This window comes from Mirounga angustirostris, unplaced genomic scaffold (assembly GCF_029215605.1).
Source record: "Mirounga angustirostris isolate CCGP_5_RB_7025 unplaced genomic scaffold, mMirAng1.0.hap1 SCAF_5, whole genome shotgun sequence".
NCBI lineage: Eukaryota > Metazoa > Chordata > Mammalia > Carnivora > Phocidae > Mirounga > Mirounga angustirostris.
Genome location: NW_026991713.1, coordinates 42499158 through 42517781, shown reverse-complemented (window position 1 = coordinate 42517781; position 18624 = coordinate 42499158). Strand labels below are relative to the sequence as shown.

Below are 18624 nucleotides of genomic sequence, written 5' to 3'. Positions count from 1 at the left end.
TATGCAGAAAAGGTCAGCCAGAACATAGGTGCAAAACCCAGAAGCGAGCAGAAGAGGGGAGATTAATGAACAGAGCCCATGCAGAAAGCCCATCTTGTGTGTTGGCATTTATGGTGGCTTTACTGTAGGAAAGGTTAGAACTGCCCTCAGGCACATTGATTTTAAGGTCTGTGTAAACATAAAGCAGAAGCAGAAGCAGAAGTCACACAGATGCAAAGGATCTAATAATGTTGAAAAATGACAAGCAAACTAAAAGAGATGGGTATAAAAACCACAGGTTCACTGCTTCTGGTGTTCAATTAAGTAGTTAAAAATTAAATTAAAAAGTTTCCACCTAGATTTTAAACATAAGTCAGTACTAATTTCAAATGCATTCAAAGTTTAATCATGTAAACATGTCCTTGGGGAAAAAACAGATAAATACGTGCTACCACAATAAAGTAAAATATTTGATGCTGAATTTAGTGCATTAAAGTGATCTTAAGTAAAAGAAATCCGCTAACACCCAGATGGCTTTGGATGACACCAAGAACAATACCCAATGGGCCTTAAGTATCAGTAACATCCATTTCAAGTAGAACTTGAGGAACATATCAAAATCAGCCTTATTTGGAAGACTATTTTGCCTTACAAAGTAGCTTTTTAAATTTTAGGATAATCCTGGTAATAGTCCTTATTCTATTAAACATAAATGTCTAAATAATAATAGGCATAGAAAATAATGTTTATGTTGTTTTAGGACAAGAACTACAACAAATTAGCAACTTGAGACATCCACAGAAAATCAGTCCAAGATCCAGACACTGATTACACATTGCTGTCAACTGAGAACATATTAATTATGGGTGACTGTAATCCAAATAAAATATATAGTGACTTTCCTCTATGATAATGATAATATAACCATCTAAAACCATAATGCTTTATTATTATTTAGGCTACCTAAAGCAGAGTTTTCCCAGCTTTTGAAGTACCACACACTGGTATTTCATCAATCCATTACAAAGATGTCTAAGATCTTAATCACCTGGGGGGTCTGGGGTGACCAGTGGACTCCAACTTGAAGCAGCTCGGTCTGATTACCCCAGGACACTATAGAAATGTAATTACCTATTTGTACCAGATCTGGCCTAAGTGATACTCATCCAACAATCTAACTGATTTTGTAAAAGACACAATTTAAAGTTAATACTGAGAATTTAGAGTTTCGCTTCCCTTTTCCTAAAAAAAAAAAAAAAATACTTTATTCTTGCCCTTTTCCTTAACTTGCTGGAATTTCTCTAGTCTTATTAGCTTATCACTTTCAAAAAATAACTAGGTTACTTTGGGGATAGGGCTGATGCTAAATAATCCCACTGACAAAAATAGCAGCCAATTAACATTTTTAATAGTATAAACTAAATTTTTACAAACTCTCAAAGATTCAAGACTATTTCTCCACAGTAAATATACCAAACCTCAACCATTTGTAAAAATGTGGATTCAATTTACACGTTAGTGAACATTCACTGCTGAACAAATTCAATTGTTGTAATTATTTATTCAATTTTAAGTCTGCAACATCTTGGACAGCAAATTATCTTAATGGCTTAAGAAGTAAGTAAAGATCATGATAACTTACAGCATCAGATTTTCTCATACTCCTTTGTGCATTGTAAGGGATGTCTGCATAACCCTGCTGTAAGAGGGCTTTCCTATCCAGAGTGGTAAGACCATCCACGATGGCTTCTTCACCTTTTACACACTGTAAGGGAAAGCAATAAATGAATTCTTGAGAGTTTATACTTAGTTCACATACTTAGCATATTTGTTTTTAACAAAATAGTGTGTTAAATAACCTCTGAACACATCAATAGTTATTTATGTACAACTATGTATACATAACAATACATAACACATAACAATAGTTTTTTGTGTATAACATTACAGGCTCTGATAATCAGATTGCCCTATTTGAATGCAGTTCTTCCACCTTCTAGCTAGATGACCTCTCTGTGCCTCAATTTACCCATGGTAATGGGAATTAAAAGGGGAATTAATAATAGTAACAGTAACTACTTTACACACACACAAAGATGAAATGTCCAACACTTATAAAAGTATCTGACATACAATAAGCATCAGATAAAAGGTAGCAACTATTATACTATTATTGCCCACCTGAGTCTTTGTAAAGTTAATAAAAATGGGTATGTTCACTCCTCTGTAAAATGAAATTCCTAAGTACTAAGAGATGGGATATATCCTTTGAGATAAAGGATCCTCTGGGATCCTAAAGATAAACACTAAATTTTTCTCTGAATATAAGGTGTACATATATTCTTTTAACAACAACAACAAAAATGTCCCAGTAGGATAGCAACTGCCAAAAACTTAATAGATTACAAGAGTTTTTCCTCCAGGGTTTTTTCTTACTTTAGACCTTTCTTAAAAGGTCACATTCCATATTCATACTCTATTCTGTCTTCGTGACCTTTGATTGCTACATGAAATCTTATTATACATTTCTTTGTGAATGTTGTCTGCCTCTCCTGCTATAAGTTCCATGAGGGAGGGAACCTTGTCTGTCATTTTTATTTCAATATTCCTGATGCCAGAACAGGACCACACACAGTGAGCACTCGATAAATACTTATTCACAAATGAATAATGCATCTTGTATAAGTATTAACTATTATGGGATGCCTGGGTGGCTCAGTTGGTTAAGCGTCTGCCTTCAGCTGGGGTCATGATCCCAGGGTCCTGGGATCGAGTCCCGGGTCGGGCTCCCTGCTCAGTGGGGAGCCTGCTTCTCCCTCTCCCGCTCACCCTGCTTATGCTCTCTCTGTCAAATAAATAAATAAAACCTTTAAAAAAAAAGTATTAACTATTGGGAAATCAATTTATGAGGATACTTTATAATTTTTTTACCTCCTAATATATTTTTTTCCTGCATAGTTATTTATTTTAACAGGCACCAAAAAGATGTTTAGCATTAAATAAGGTAAATTAAACAGATTAAATTAACAGATATGTTTAAGTATAAGCAAAGGTCTGCACTATGTTCAGGTTGGAAGAAGCTTTCAAAAGATTTTTATTTTGTTTCAGGTTGTTTTTATCCTTTTACAAAAGGGAAACAGTGACATTTTCACTCGTTATGTCAGATTTAACCTTCCCAAACCAGACTTCCTTGTGGTCTTCCCCACCCTTCCAATTGCTCAGGCCAAAAACCTTACAGTCCTCCTTCATCATCCCTTTCTCCTAAGCCTACAACCAATCCATCAGCAAATATTCTCAGCAAATATTCTCAAATATTCAAAATCTATCCAGAATCTGGCTTCTCATCACGACCACTTCTTATCCAAGTCTGCTGCCTGGGTCCAAGCCATCATCCTCATCTCTCATAGAGATTATTGTGACAGCCTCCTCAAACATCTTTCTGCTTCCAACTTGGTCCTATTCTCAGTAAAACCCATCCTCAACATAGCAAAGTAGCTTTCTGCCTAAGTAAAAGGCAAGGTCCTTATGTAGTCCACAAGGCCTCACAGATCTGCCTACCAGCCCCCCCTTTAACTCTCTCCCCATCTCTTCCTTGCTCTTCCTCCATTGACCACACTGTTTTCCTTGATATTTCTTAAACACTCCATGCCCCCTCCCACTTCATGACACTTAAGAGTTTATCCTGAGTGGCTTGTGCATCACCCTTTTCAGATGTGTGCTGAAATGCTACCTTATGGGAAAGATCTTTCTGGTGATCTGTACAAATTGCAATCCTAACTTGAGCCCTGCTCTTCCCAGTGCCCTTCCATCCATAGCATTTATCACCAACTGTCAGACTATATGGGTTGATTGATTCATTCATTTTTTTTCTTGCTAAGTCCTTCCTTTATGATATATACTCTGTAAGGGCAAAAGTATTTGTCTGTTTTATTCACTGACTTAGTATTTTTTATAAAATTGAAGTTTCATGACTTTCATGCTTTATTTAAAGATGTTTCACTATTTAAAATATAAGTTTACATCTTAGGTAACAATTTGACAACAAGAGATTCATCAGCTTTTTATACTAAATGGAAGAAAAACTCAACAAAGGAAATTTGCCATTAGACAAGCGAGGGGAACTTTTATTTTACTGTTTGATTGATTATGGTGGTTATGGCCTTTAGTTATTGTCCTAGATCCTAAATATGTCCAACTTTAGCTTTTTAATTAGTAAAAGGAATCAATTTACATGTTGTTCCCTGCTTTATAGAGGGGCTTACATTTCTGATATCAGGAAGCAATTCTATTTCCAGAGATTAGTATTCCAGTGTTAATTAATGTAATTATAATAGGATTTACTTATAGCCCATTTATACAGCAGTTTTGATTTTCATAATGGTATATATCTAAAAAGACATCAAAAACGTTGCTTGACCCCATTAAGTATAAAATTATTATGTAGAGAAACCAGGGCCTTTTTGTAAGGCTATCAAGAACATATGAAATAATAATTATATACATTTATATGTAGATTTTAAAAATCAAAGCAAAACAGAATTTTTTCCAGAAGAAAACATGAATATGCTGGCTTCTATAAAACCCTTCATTCATACTATACAAGCATTTACCAATCATATGGGAAGCTTCACAAGCAATATTTGTTCCTCCCTTAATCAAAAATAAACAAATGCCTTCAATTGAACCTACGTTCAAGGAAACCAGTTTTACTTTAAAAAAATTTTAGGGGCCCTGGGGTGACTCAGTCAGTTAAGCATCCAGCTCTTGATTTCCAGCCCAGTCATGATCTCAGGGTTGTGAGATCAAGCCTCTCATCTTGCTCTGCACTGAATGTGGAGCCTACTTCGGATTTTCCCTCTGCCTCTACCTCTGCCCACCCCCCCACCCGCCACCCCCAGGCCTCCGCATGTGTGTGTGTGTGTGTGCGCGCGCTTAAAAAAAAAACAAAACTTTAAACCACTTTGCTGCAGCAAATAAAGCATGAACTTATAGAAATCTTCATTCTATTTTCCCAACATTATTACAGTGACCTAAATATCACATTATAGATCCTACAACTATATGGCCAGGTGCTAAAGGGCTATGAAATTATCCTGCCTATTATTACAGACATCAGATTATTATATTTGTGTGCATCTGTTTGGATCTGGAAATCTGTCTTAGTATAAAAGAGACCAAATAATCCATTAATTTTGTTACTCTTTCCACTGAACACCATGTGATAAAGTCAGTTCAAGATAGTTCCTACATGGATTAGATAAAATAGCTGATATGCTATACCTACTTATAAATTAATCAATTCTTTTTACCTATAAAAATGTTAAGCAAATACAACCAGCAAACTTCCCTGAAAATACATTATTCTTATAAAAAATTCACTGAATTAGGGCACCTGGGCGGCTCAGTTGGTTAAGCGACTGCCTTCGGCTCAGGTCATGATCCTGGAGTCCCGGGATCGAGTCCCGCATCGGGCTCCCTGCTCGGCAGGGAGTCTGCTTCTCCCTCTGCCCTCTTCCCTCTTGTGCTCTCTGTCTCTCATTCTCTCCCTCTCAAATAAATAAATAAAATCTTTTAAAAAAAAATTCACTGAATTAAGAATCATATTTAAGTATTCTCTCCTTCGTGGCCAGTAGTATCATAGACTATGTTTCCAAACCTTTCTTTCCACAATTCAAGGTTGACCTTTCCTATATGCTTATGAAAAGCCATTAAATTGATTATGGTTAGTTTGCTCTTATATTCATGAATGATGAATTTACACCTAATTAACATTAAATAAAAGTATAAACTTAGAAATTCATGATGTTAAAAAATATCTCCCAACAAGAACCAGAAGACAATCATGGAGTGATGACAGTTTTGGAATAAAATAGGGTTACTGCAACATCTGAAATCACTTTTCAACTTTAAAATTTAGACTGTGAGGTAAACAGAGTTCAAGATAGCTACATCAAAAACAGCTTTTTAATACTGCCTTATTTTCAAATCCCAAGTCAAATGGAAAACTCCTTACACAGAAAAGATGACTAGGTCATATGGCTAGAGTTTTCACATTTGAAAATGATAATAATAAACTTTTAGAGTTGTTGTTAAGAATAAACTAGTTAATGCAGGCAGAATACTTAAAATAGACCCTAGCACACAGAAATAAATGCTAGCTACTATACTTACTATGACTAACAGCAAAACATACCAGACAAAAAGATTTCCATAGTACATGTAATTTTTTTAAATTTCATCAGAACTTTATAAAGTCTCATACATTACCTTGTCATCTATCTTGTTTCTTGGACACTGTTGTGTGATCTTTGATTTTGTCTTTTCTGCATTTCTCTGACTATACTGTTTATATCCCTCTTTCATTTCAGTTTTATATTGCTGATATTTTAGTTTATATTTGCTTGTTGGTGCTGGCAAGTTTTCAGGAATTATGTCTTGCTCCTAGATATAAAAATAAGAAGTATGTTATCTGTCAGAAAAACCAAAATAATTATTAATTTTCCTTATTAACATTAATAGGTTTATCATTTATCTTAACATTTATGCCTAAGAAACAGATCATTATGATCTATGTGCTAAACAGAGGTGGTATTTATTTATTATTATTTTTTAAATTTATTTGACAGAGAGAGAGAATATAAGCAGGGGGAGCAGCAGGGTGAGAGGGAGAAGCAGGTTCCCACTGAGCAGGGAAATATCTGTACCTTCCATTCAAACTTGCTATGAACCTAAAACTGTTCTAAAAAATAGTCTATTAAAAAAAAAAAGACAGGATACAAAGATATGTAGCTTTAAACAACAACAAAAAAAGATTTTATTTTTTTATTTGAGAGAGAGAGAGAGCATGTGCACGAGTGGTGGGGGAGGGGCAGAGGGAGAAGGAGAAGCAGACTCCCTGCTCAGCAGGAAGCACTACGCAAGGCTCAATCCCAGGACCCCAGGATCATGATCTGAGCTGAAGGCAGACGCTTAACCGACTGAGCCACCCAGGCGCCCCCAGAGGTGATATTTAAAACGTTCAGCTGGTATAGCATCACTGAGCAATCAAAGCAGATGTAATGGCTCAGAAAGGGCAGCAGCCTTAAGTACCAGGGAGCCTGTACCTGGTTTCCCTGCTGAAGATCAGTCCTGGTTCTAAAATAATTTGAGAAGACAAAAATTAAATTTTCTTTCTTCTTAAGAGTTTTAGATAGGCCTTGGGCGCCTGGGTGGCTCAGTTGGTTAAGCGACTGCCTTCGGCTCAGGTCATGATCCTGGAGTCCTGGGATCGAGTCCCACATCGGGCTCCCTGCTCAGCAGGGAGTCTGCTTTGCCCTCTGACCCTCCCCCCTCTCATGCTCTCTCTCTCTCATTCTCTCTGTCTCAAATAAATAAATAAAATCTTTAAAAAAAAAGAGTTTTAGATAGGCCCTTTATTCCTGCCCCAGAAAAAACTCCACTGACAAGCATTTCTTCCAGAATAGTTACAGGAATTAGAGATCACAAACACTAAGAAGCGCTGGTTGTCATTTGTAGAATTTCAGATATATCACCTTCTGGTAGTATTTAGTTCCCTACCACATTCCCATGGGAGTAAGAGATAACAGAGCCAGTGGATAAGTAAAATCTAAAAGGAGTACTAAGCAAACACAATGGCATATATATTGGCCCAAAGGGGGATAGCCACTCCAAAAGGAGGATAAAGCCAGCACGACCCTTGAAAAGTGTTGATAACATCCAGGTCTAACCTAGAGAAGGATAAAACAAAGTGTCAGGGTGAAAATTGTAGCATGATACAGTCTAGGGTACTACTGGTGCAATTTATCCAAAATGAGACTGAGGAGAACGTGAATAGAACCAGCTAAGGGTGCCTGGGTGGTTCAGCTGGTTAAGCCTCTGACTCTTGATTTCCACGCAGGTCATGATCTCAGGATCTTGAGATCAAGCCCCGCGTTGGGCTCTGTGCTGGGCATGAAGCCTGCTTAGGAGTCTCTCTCTCCCTCTCCCTCTGCCCCTCCCCTGCCCCCCGCACACACACTCTCTCTCTTTAAAAAAAAAATAAATAAATAAAATATATTTATATTTATATTTATATAACATATATATACAAGTTTAAAAAAATAGAACCAGCTACAGGAGAAAGACTAACAAAGACAGAAAAGTAAGCCCTCCTCATAGAATACTGGTCAGAACTTGTGTTCATAACACAAAATAAAACACTAAATATTGTTTGAAGTGTAAATATTGTCCCAAGGAGATAGCTTGGAATAAGTATAGTTACTTAGTTACTCCATAGCATACTAGTAGCCCAAAGTATAAGTTAATTTCCAAGAGACAAATCACATTGTTAAACCAGCAAGATCTGATCTAATACTCTACCATATTTTTTAAATTCCTGGATTTCCTATTAGGATAAACCTGTACTTCACTAATTGTATAAGACATTTTTTTTTTAAAGATTTTATTTATTTATTCATGAGAGACAGAGGCAGAGGGAAAAGCAGGCTCCCCGCGGAGAAGGGAGCCCGATGTGGGACTCGATCCCAGGACCCTGGGATCATGACCTGAGCCGAAGGCAGACACTTAACCGACTGAGCCACCCAGGCGTCCCTGTATAAGACATTTTTAAAATACTATTCCTATGTGAAAAAAAATGTAAAACAAAGTAGAATTATTTCACCAACATGATTGGGATGTTAATATATACAATACTTAAACTGGACAAATCATAGACTGAACATAATAAAATTTCTGGACTAAATAGAGTGCTTAAATGCACATTATAATTCTGAAAGTTGGTAATAAGAAATAAATACTAACCAGTTCATTTAGATGATGCTGAGTATGTGATATTTGACATGGTGTGATGCAACTAAGAGCAGAAGATGAATTTGGTGGGTTAAAATGAACATGGGCAGTAGTAAGTGGGACGTATGAAAAATCATCCTAAAATAAAATTACATAATACTTATGAAACACTATATGCAATATTTTGTTCAAATGTTTATTATAGTAAATACCAAGTAAAAATTACCTCCTCGTCAGAGTCAATGAGGCTTCCCAAATCAAGTCGTGGAACCCTGAAAGAAATAATCTATGCATCTCATAACTTTTTAAAATGAGGCTTTAATAGTTGCAAATCATACATGCTACATCTTATATAAAAAGGTACACTAGGGACTTCTGGGTGGCTCAGTTGGTTAAGCATCTACCTTCACCTCAGGTCATGATCCCAGGGTCCTGGGATCCAGTCCCACATCGTGCTCCTTGCTCAGCGGGGAGCCTGCTTCTCCCTCTCCCTTTGCCTGCTGCTCCCCATGCTTGTGCTCTCTCTCTCTGACAAATAAATAAATAAAATCTTAAAATAATTAATTAAATAAATAAATAAAAAGGTATACTAAAGCCAAAGGTGTGCTGTACCTACCAGCTGTAAAAGGAAATGCCCAGCAGTTTTTGAGCTGGTTGTTAACAAAGCATTATTAAAAATAAAATTATATAAACTTATAAATAAGTAAGTTATATTAAAAATAAAGGTAATAAATACTCAAAGTCATCACTTCTTAATGACTTTACTGTACTTCACTATTGTTTATTTACATCTATGGCATTTGTGTGGTAATATAAGGGTGTGCATCTCTTTCCAACTCTGTGTTCAGTGGGATACTATAAACATAGGGTGAAATCGGCCACAGTGGGATCATTCACACAAAAACTGGCACATGCTATGAATTAGGACTTGATTTATTATTTTGTTGATTTCTTTTTTTTTTAAGTTTTTTTTTTATTTATTTAACAGAGAGATTCAGCGAGAGAGGGAACACAAGCAGGGGGAGTGGGAGAGGGAGAAGCAGGCTTCCCGCCGAGCAGGGAGCCCGATGCGGGGCTCGATCCCAAGACCCTGGGATCATGACCTGAGCCGAAGGCAGACACTTAATGACTGAGCCACCCAGGCGCCCCTATTTTGTTGGTTTCTGAGACTTAAAACAGGCATGGAGAAAACATTAATGGTGCAGATTAAACTTAAAAGTGTATCATATCTGTAACTGTCACATTGTGAATAACAAAAAACTGAGGAAATATTGTCCCAGTATCTAAAACTATTACGTAAGTCAACAAATACATCACTCACATCACTTTACAATAAATGAAAATATCAACCAACATTCACATTGGAACTACACTGGTTCATGGACTGCAACCATAGCTTGGCTACAGATACCAGAATTCAGCAAGAAACAAAGAAAGCATTCTGTGAGAATCAATTGGCTGCATGGAATTTATAAAAAAGTTTATACATTTTATTAGTATTTGTAAATTGCTTACTATATATCCACTATCAGTAAAATTTATAACCAACCTAAAATATACTTAAGTTTATTTATAATTAACAAGTAAAATTTAAAATAAACTTATAATACACTTTCAGGAAACCAGCTGTTAAATATTTACCAGCACATGATTGACTGTCAACACATACTGAGTATCTTGTATCAAGTGCTTGCATGTACCTCGTACCCTGATTTTTTGTCTAGATGAGCATACAGGTATCTATTATGTAGAACCACATGAAATTGCTGATACTTGCCCATTTTTCATCGATAAAAATGTAATTTCATATGGTTCAGCCTAATAAAGTACTAGGTTTTTAACTTCTATTTTCCAGTAAGCCCTATAGTCTAAAATACTTGAAAGAATATAAAAGTCATATCCTTCCAAATCTTAAAAGGCAAAAATGTAAAATATAAAACATAAATTAATGTAGTCTAGTCCACAAATAAAATCATTTAAAGAAGATTGATAAAATTGTCATATTCGTCAAGATAAGATTAAAGCCACAGATTAAAGTCATTTTGGCTATCCCAGTTATAAAATTCAAAATTTCACATATTTCTTTAATAAATTCATTTAGCTGAGTTTTCTAAATAAAACAATAAACTTTTTCAGGAAAATGTAAGAATATTAAAGAAAATACAAACAAGAGAAGTATTACCCTCCTTCCTATTATCCTACTTTAATTTTGGCATAGCAATTTTCAGGCCATCCACATGCACATCAAATTTCCTGTGGTTCACAATCATAACTACATATAAAATTTTGCTTTCCTTTTTAATTAATATATTATAAATATTTACCCATTAAATAGCTCAAGTGTAAAGAAATGTGACTTACACAGGTAGGCCAGCATTCTGGATTGCCCATGACCTGGAAGTCTGTCCTTGCTTTAATTAAAAAAAGAAAAAATCAGTACGTATATACCCTTTATGTATACTTTAAAAGATAAGCAATGAGGGCGCCTGGGTGGCTCAGTTGGTTAAGCGACTGCCTTCGGCTCAGGTCATGGTCCTGAAGTCCCGGGATCCAGTCCTGCATCGGGCTCCCTGCTCGGCAGGGAGTCTGCTTCTCCCTCTGACCCTCCTCCCTCTCATGCTCTCTGTCTCTCATTCTCTCTGTCTCAAATAAATAAATAAAAATCCTAAAAAAAAAATAAAAAGATAAGCAATGAGTCAATGCAATAAAGCTGATCATCATTTTCTCAGTAAACTCCATATAAGAAATATTTACTAAGCCCCTCCCTACTATGCTTGAGACACAGAGATAAGATGATAAGCAACACAGACAATCCTTATCTTCACGGTGTTCTGCCTGCCGGGCAAGACATTTACTCAAACAATAATGTGAAAAAAAACACGTGCTATGCCTGAGCAACTACATATAGCATTTTACCCAACAAGTCTAGGAAATTGAGGAAATGTTTCCAAAAACAAAAAAAAAGTAACCTTTAAATGGAACTCTGAAGGATGAGTAGGAGTTAGCCAGATAAAGACAGAGGGGAGAATATTGCTTTAGCCAGGAGGAACAACTCATCCTGCACTAGCCCACAGGCAAGAGTTAGCAGCTAGAGAGGGCTGAAATCCAGAGTGTGAGGAGGTAGTGGGGGCCAGAGCTGTTACATAATAATACAAGTCAAAGAACTTGGACCTTGTCCTAAAGGTAATGGGAAAACTGCAGGATTTAAGCAAAGAAGTGACAAATATATATGTACACATTTGCAGATGTTCAATCTTCCAAAAAATGTGTAAAGATATGAAAATTAGAGTGAGCTCAGACACTACAGAATAATAAATATATATGAGTCATAGAGAAAATTCAAGTTAATAAGGGCAGGAAACAATTCATGCATCAACACTTCTGGCTTACTTCTGAAAACTGGTCATTTTTGTGGTACTGATAGCAAGTACAGAAATTACATTCAACACTGAGCTTCATCACTCTAATTGACCATAAAAGAGAAAACAAATTCAATTCAGTATAAGCTTTAATATGGCATTATTTTAAATACTATCCTAACAGAAAGTTAAAAATGTAAAAATGTAATATCACTAAATTATATATATATTAAGTTGACCCTTGAGCAATGCTGGGGTTAAGGGTGCCAGCTACCACCCCCATACTGTCAAAAATCCACATATAACTTTTGGCTCCCCAAAAACTTAACTACTGCTAGCCTACTGTTGACTGGTAACAAACAGTCAATTGACACATATTTCATATGTACTTTATACGGCATTCTTACAATAAAGTAAGCTAGAGAAAATAAATGTTAAGAAAATCATAAGGAAGAGAAAATATATTTGCATATAAGTGGACCCATGCAGTTCAAACCTGAGTTGTTTAAGGGTCAATTTTATATAAGTGACATACATATCATAGCCTAAAATAGCAGCACACTTCTATCACATATCAAAGATTTTCTTTTTTTTTTTAAAGATTTTATTTATTAATTTGAGAGAGAGAGAGAGCATGAGCACAAGTTGGGGGAGGCAGAGGGAGCAGTAGACTCCCTGCTGAGCATGGGGCCCATGGAGCTGGATCTCAAGACCCTGGGATCATGACCTGAGCTGAAGGCAGTCGCTTAACCAACCGAGCCACCCAGGCGTCCCAAAGATTTTCTTAATTGTATTTGGGAAACATCAGGATATCATCCAACTTTAGGAAGAAAATCTAAATAGAATATAAGTGTAGTTGTCATAGTCATGGTCGTCACCATGATTATCCCCCAGAAAGTGTTTTGACAGACTTAAAGTCTTGAAGTCACAGACTACCCATTACAGAATGGCATTTACCTTGTCTAATTCCAACAAAATTGTGCTAGCCAATTCAGAAGACAGATAAATTATAGCTTATAAATCCCTGGGCCAGGGGTCAGCAGATATGGCTCAGTTCTGTTTTATAAATAAAGTTTTATTGGAATGCAACCATTTATTTATTTATGAACTATCTATATGTTCTCATTACAACAGCTGAGTTAAGTGGCTGCAACAGAAACAAGAGCCCATAAAGCCAAAAATATTTACTAGCTGGCCCTTTATTTAAAAAGCTGAGTATGGGGCACCTGGATGCCTTAGTTGGTTAAGTGTCTGCCTTTGGCTTGGGTCATGATCTCTGAGTCCTGGGATCGAGCCCCGCATCAGGCTCCCTCCTCAGTGGGGAGTCTGCTTCTCCCTCTCCCTCCCTCTGCTCATGCCTCCCCCTTTCAAATAAATAAACAAATAAATAATATTTTTTTAAAAAAGAATAGCAAGGAAGTATGTATCACTTTTATGTATTTCTAAACTAAAATTTATATATCCCCAATTCTGTGGTGGAAACAAGGACAAACAGCTATAACCTTGTACTTAATCAATGATATATATACACAGTGGTGATATTATGAAGGTTATGAAGAATAAAATCCTAGTAATAAAAGCTTTGATTCTCGTTCTACCTAGCTAACACAAGATGTATGTTGATATTCTCTTCTTCTTTCTACTATCCTTATTTCTTATATTTTCTGCAGATACACACAGATAATTTTTTAAATAAGAATATGAGAACAATAATAATAAGCCTGATTTTTAAAAATAAAACTAATTCAAGGAATGACCCACTTTGAAATAATGATTATCTTCAATTTTGGCCACTCAATTCCTCAAATCTAGGAAATATGGATCCTAAATATTTGTGAGTATAAGTTGTCATAAACATGAATAAAAGAGTCAGAAAATTATTTAATGAGTCATCCTACAAGAGGAAAATTATATAGCACACGTACTTGCAGCAGCTTGTTTCTTCCAGTGAAAGGCTGAGTTTGACTCGTAGGAGAAGCAGCAATGCCTTTAACCTCTAAATCCATTCAAGTTCACGTCTGCAGTATACTTTGAAAAGGGTAAAAAACATACAAAATGATAACTCTTACTCTAATTTTAAACTAGCCATACAAGCTACATAATACTACTTCATGGAAAGAAATCATGTGGTTAATCATTCTTACTTCTTTCACCAAAATCAACTTTTTGTGGGGCAATTACCTTATGTGGGGCAACATTTATGGGGCAAATGCTAGTCTGAATAGGGTTCCTCTGAAGATGTCCATGTGCTAATCACTGGACCCTGTGAATATGTTTACCTTACATGACAAAGAAGACTCTTCAGATGTGATTACGTAAAGGATTTTGAGGTGTGGAAATTATCCTGGATTATCTGGAGGGCCCAATGTAATCACCAGGGTCCTTATCAAAGGGGGGCAGGATGATCAGAGGAAGAAAGAGAGGATGTAAGAAGGAAAGCCAGGTTAGAGAGGAGTGAAGATATTAGATAGCTGGCTTTGAAAATGGAGGTAGAGGTCATGAGCAGTCTCTGCAAGTTAGAAGAGGCAAGGAATGAATTTTCCCCTGGAGCCTCCAGAAGGAACCAACCTTGCTAACATCTTGATTTTAGCCCTGTAGGACTCATTTTGTGCTTTTGACCTCCAGAACTGTTGTTTCAGACCACTATGTTTGTGGTAATTTTTTACAGTAGTAATAGTAATAGGAATTTTACAGTAATAGGAAACGAATGCTTGTACTTCTCTACCACAAAGTGATGTAAATTTATTTTCTTTACTCTCTTCCTAAACCTTTATGAGTTTTGATTTTGCTGCAGTAAGCAGATGAAAAAATGTGTTAATGCAAACAGTATTCTCTGATACAAAGAATAAAATAGAATGGATGGTCCAATTAGCAATTATGAGGCGACTGGTAAAAATGCATGTAAGAGAAGGTTGAAAATAATCAACTTGAACAAAAATGTACAAAACAAAAATCAGGTGAATATCTCAGTCATGCAAATTTTGAACATTTTTATACTTCAATCCTATATTACTGAGGATACGTTGTTTAACAATTCATAATTTCTTTTTCTATTATTAGACTTGGAGTTATTTTAATAGTAAACTTTTTTTTTAATTTTTAAGGAAAGATAGCATGGCATTGTGTCAGCATAGAGTTAGACTGACATTAAAATCCTCATTTTTGACACTTCCTTGTAATGTAAGCTTGGGTAAGAACTTAATCTTTCAGAGCCAATATTTCTAGTGTGTAAAATGAGTTTAATGTTAGCACCTTTCTCATCTCCCTATATTAGGTAAAACATGGTTATTCAATACATGGTAGCCATCGTTGTTACTATTAAAATGTAGTTTTACTGAGGCCCAGTGAAATCCTGAAAGATATGCCAGCTCTTCACTAATTTATCTGTATGGCTCCATTTGCCCAATTCCATAGCCCCCTCCCCTAAAGCCCCACACCCCAAGACTAGATTTCTACTCTAAGAGTAATCAACAGTAGACATATTCTGAAAACATCACAAATCATTCAATTTAAAAATAATTTGACTTTTTTTTTCTGAGTTACCTTTCACAAAGAAGCAACCTTTTAAAGTTGTTATTGTTTTGGTAGGGGGTGGAGAGAAGGTTGTTGTTTGCTTTTAATCACATCACAAAAGCTGTTGTATTTGCCATGAAGATTAGCAGCCAACAAACCCAAGTTGAAATAGGGGTGCTGAGCAATCAGCTAAGTGATTTTCTCCACACATCAACTACACAATTATTTATACCTTAGAAACTATTGTAGCCATTTCAAATCACTATAGGTCACTTTAAATAACCATCATTCATTTGCAAATAACAAAAACAACAAAATTTAAATCCTCTGTCCAGGACCTTCTAGTCCCTGTACTTCCCCAAGCTTGACAGTCATTACTCTTCACTTATAATTAACTCTTTTCATGTCCCTAATAAACTGTCAAGTCCATGAAGGTTGGTATCGCATGTCCTTAATATAGCAGATACTTAATAAATATTTATTTAGTCAATAAGGAAATTAATGCACAAATACCTGTACACATTTTAAACATATTCTTCATTTCCTTTTTCTGAACCTAACTATGACAGGATCACAATGCCACATATAAATTCTGTCCTCAAACAATAGATAAAGCATTCTTAAGCATGAATGGTAGTTATTACTCTTCACACTATACTGTAAGCCTCATAAAGGCAAGGGCTATGGTTCTGCTCACCTTGTATCTAAGCATTTAACAGAAAGCCTAGAAAACAGTAGGAACTTAAATATTTGTTAAGTAAGTGAATTCAGTCAACTCAGACAGGAGTTATTTCAGAATTATGTAGCATACAAATGGTTCATTGGATATAACAGGAATATTCAAGGGGCAACCATCATTTGTGGAACACTCCGGGATCTATTACAATCCAGAATTAGAGCTATGAGGCTACTGACACCTTATGTCAAAGAATCTTGAGATTTGGACAGGACTGCAGAGATAAAACAGCTCGACCTTCTGATTTTCAAACTGAGGAATCTGAGACCCCAAAACGGGCACATTTACCTTGCCAAATTATTTGCCAGTTATTACTGAGCATGAATTTACACCAGTTTCAGACCTCTTTCTAATACTACACCCTTGCTTATACAAGACAGAAGAAAGAGGGGAGTTAGCTGCAGAGACTCAAGAGCACCAGAAACCTAAAATTGGTGGCAAAAGAATCAGAATTTCAAATAAATGGCATGTGAGCAGATCTTTGGAATGCATACCAAAGTTTCTCCTGGTCCTATAGCATGGAATATACAGTTGGGTTATGCTGGGGACGAGAGGTGGTAGGAGCAGGGAAAAGCACTTCTAAACGGCTCCGTCCCCACCCAATCTGCTGCCAAGTCATGAGATATTACAGCTAGCGTGTAATGAATATCGTTGACTAACAGATTCAAATCTTACCATATTATCTTTATTGCTACCAAAAAGAACTGAACTCACCTCCCACTTCTCTCATTTTTTAAGGATGATTATTTCCAATTGCAATTATCACCACTTCTCTTTTGGTTAGTGACATTAGTGGTTATAATTTGCTTACACCAAATCAGAACATAAAGCAAAGTGAAGAATAAATTGATCCAATCCATCCCATAATCAAGGAAAGAGGAAAAAGTTTTAGTATTTAACCTCCATGCAGGTGAGGACCAAGTTTATCTTGGGGCCCAGGTGATAACAGACCCAAGTATCTGAATGAACCTGGCATCATTCTTAATTTCATAGTAATTGTCTGTACATCCACTCCCCACAAAGTTAAGATTATACATCATTGCACCTGCAAAGTACAACTAATGCTCCGCCCTCTTCCTATCTTAGATTCATGGACTGGGGTGGGACACACGGGACATCCAACCTGACCTGACCCAATAAGCTGGGTAAAGAGCAGTTCCACAGTGGGAAGGATGAAAAAGTTACCAACGAGGGCAAGTCCACCGAGAACCTCCAGACAGGACAAGCTGGAAAGGTACAGTTCCCAGTAGACTCCACAAGCCCAGGCCCGCGGGAGCAGGTTGCCTAGCAACAGGCGTCCCCACGCCGGGCCGCCAAACCCTCTCTCCCTTCCAGGGAAGAGATGATCGTCGGCCCAAATCTTTCGTTCCTTCCACGCCACCTCCTGCCCCATGCTGTGTAGGGTCGTTTCTCCGACAACCCGGCCCGCGCCGCGAGCTACCCAGCCGAGGTACTTACCGGAGGGCGGTGTTGAAAACCTTGTAGCGGCCTCTGAGCCTCGTCCGGGGACTAGTTCCGGGGCGTCTCTAAATCCCGGCGGGGATCTGGAAGAGGACTCACTCATCTGGGCTTCTTCGACTCAGAGAGAGAGAGCCAAAGCCCGGCCCGGATCCAGACGGCTGTTGTATAATTCTTCTTTAAGTGAGTTTTATTTAACATATTTTATAGAGCATCTACCAGGAGTTCAGATCCCAGAGAGATGTAATGAGGGGAAAAAATTATGTTGTAATATCCACTCTCAAGGAACTTGCAATTATTTAAAAAGACAAGACCGCTTTATAGTATTACAGAGAGATATATAATTATATATACATAAATATATAGATGTATAGAGATATAAATGAAAATTCTAATACAATGGAAAGGGAACAAGCCTAGGAGTCAGGAAATTTCCATTTTATTCTTTGCTCTGCATACAATGTCTTTGGTCATCAACTCATCAATAAAAGGAATGGTCTGGTTTGAGATATTTCTTAGGTTCCATTCCACTGTAATATACCCATAACTTTCTGAATTACACAGCCAAGTGTCAGATACTCAAAGTAGAACTAAGACCCTCTGAAGCCTAATCCAGTTCTCCAACCACAAAATCAAGTTGTTTTTCTAATCTAGAGAGTCTTTTCAAAGTTAGCTTCCCTAAAATGTATATATTTAAATTTGCAGGTTGGAGTCAGTTTTGTAGTAAAAATACAAATATATATATTTGTATTGCAATGTGTATAAGGTAATTAACTCCTTCTATTTCTTCCT

At 36.6% G+C, this 18624-nt stretch overlaps 1 protein-coding gene across 1 annotated transcript in view; it reads right to left on the bottom strand.

The window, feature by feature from the left end:
* Positions 1-17995, bottom strand: part of CAPS2 (calcyphosine 2) — a 46169-nt gene extending 28174 nt beyond the window's left edge. Inside the window, exons 1-7 of the mRNA XM_045872947.3 lie at positions 17833-17995; positions 14051-14153; positions 11128-11177; positions 8993-9038; positions 8779-8904; positions 6247-6420; positions 1622-1744 (exon numbers count right to left, since the gene is read on the bottom strand). Of these exons, the coding sequence (XP_045728903.1) occupies positions 1622-1744; positions 6247-6420; positions 8779-8904; positions 8993-9038; positions 11128-11177; positions 14051-14131 (600 nt within the window). The 5' untranslated portion in view covers positions 14132-14153; positions 17833-17995. The remainder of the gene's footprint in view (positions 1-1621; positions 1745-6246; positions 6421-8778; positions 8905-8992; positions 9039-11127; positions 11178-14050; positions 14154-17832) is intronic.
* Positions 17996-18624: the final 629 nt, after the last annotated feature.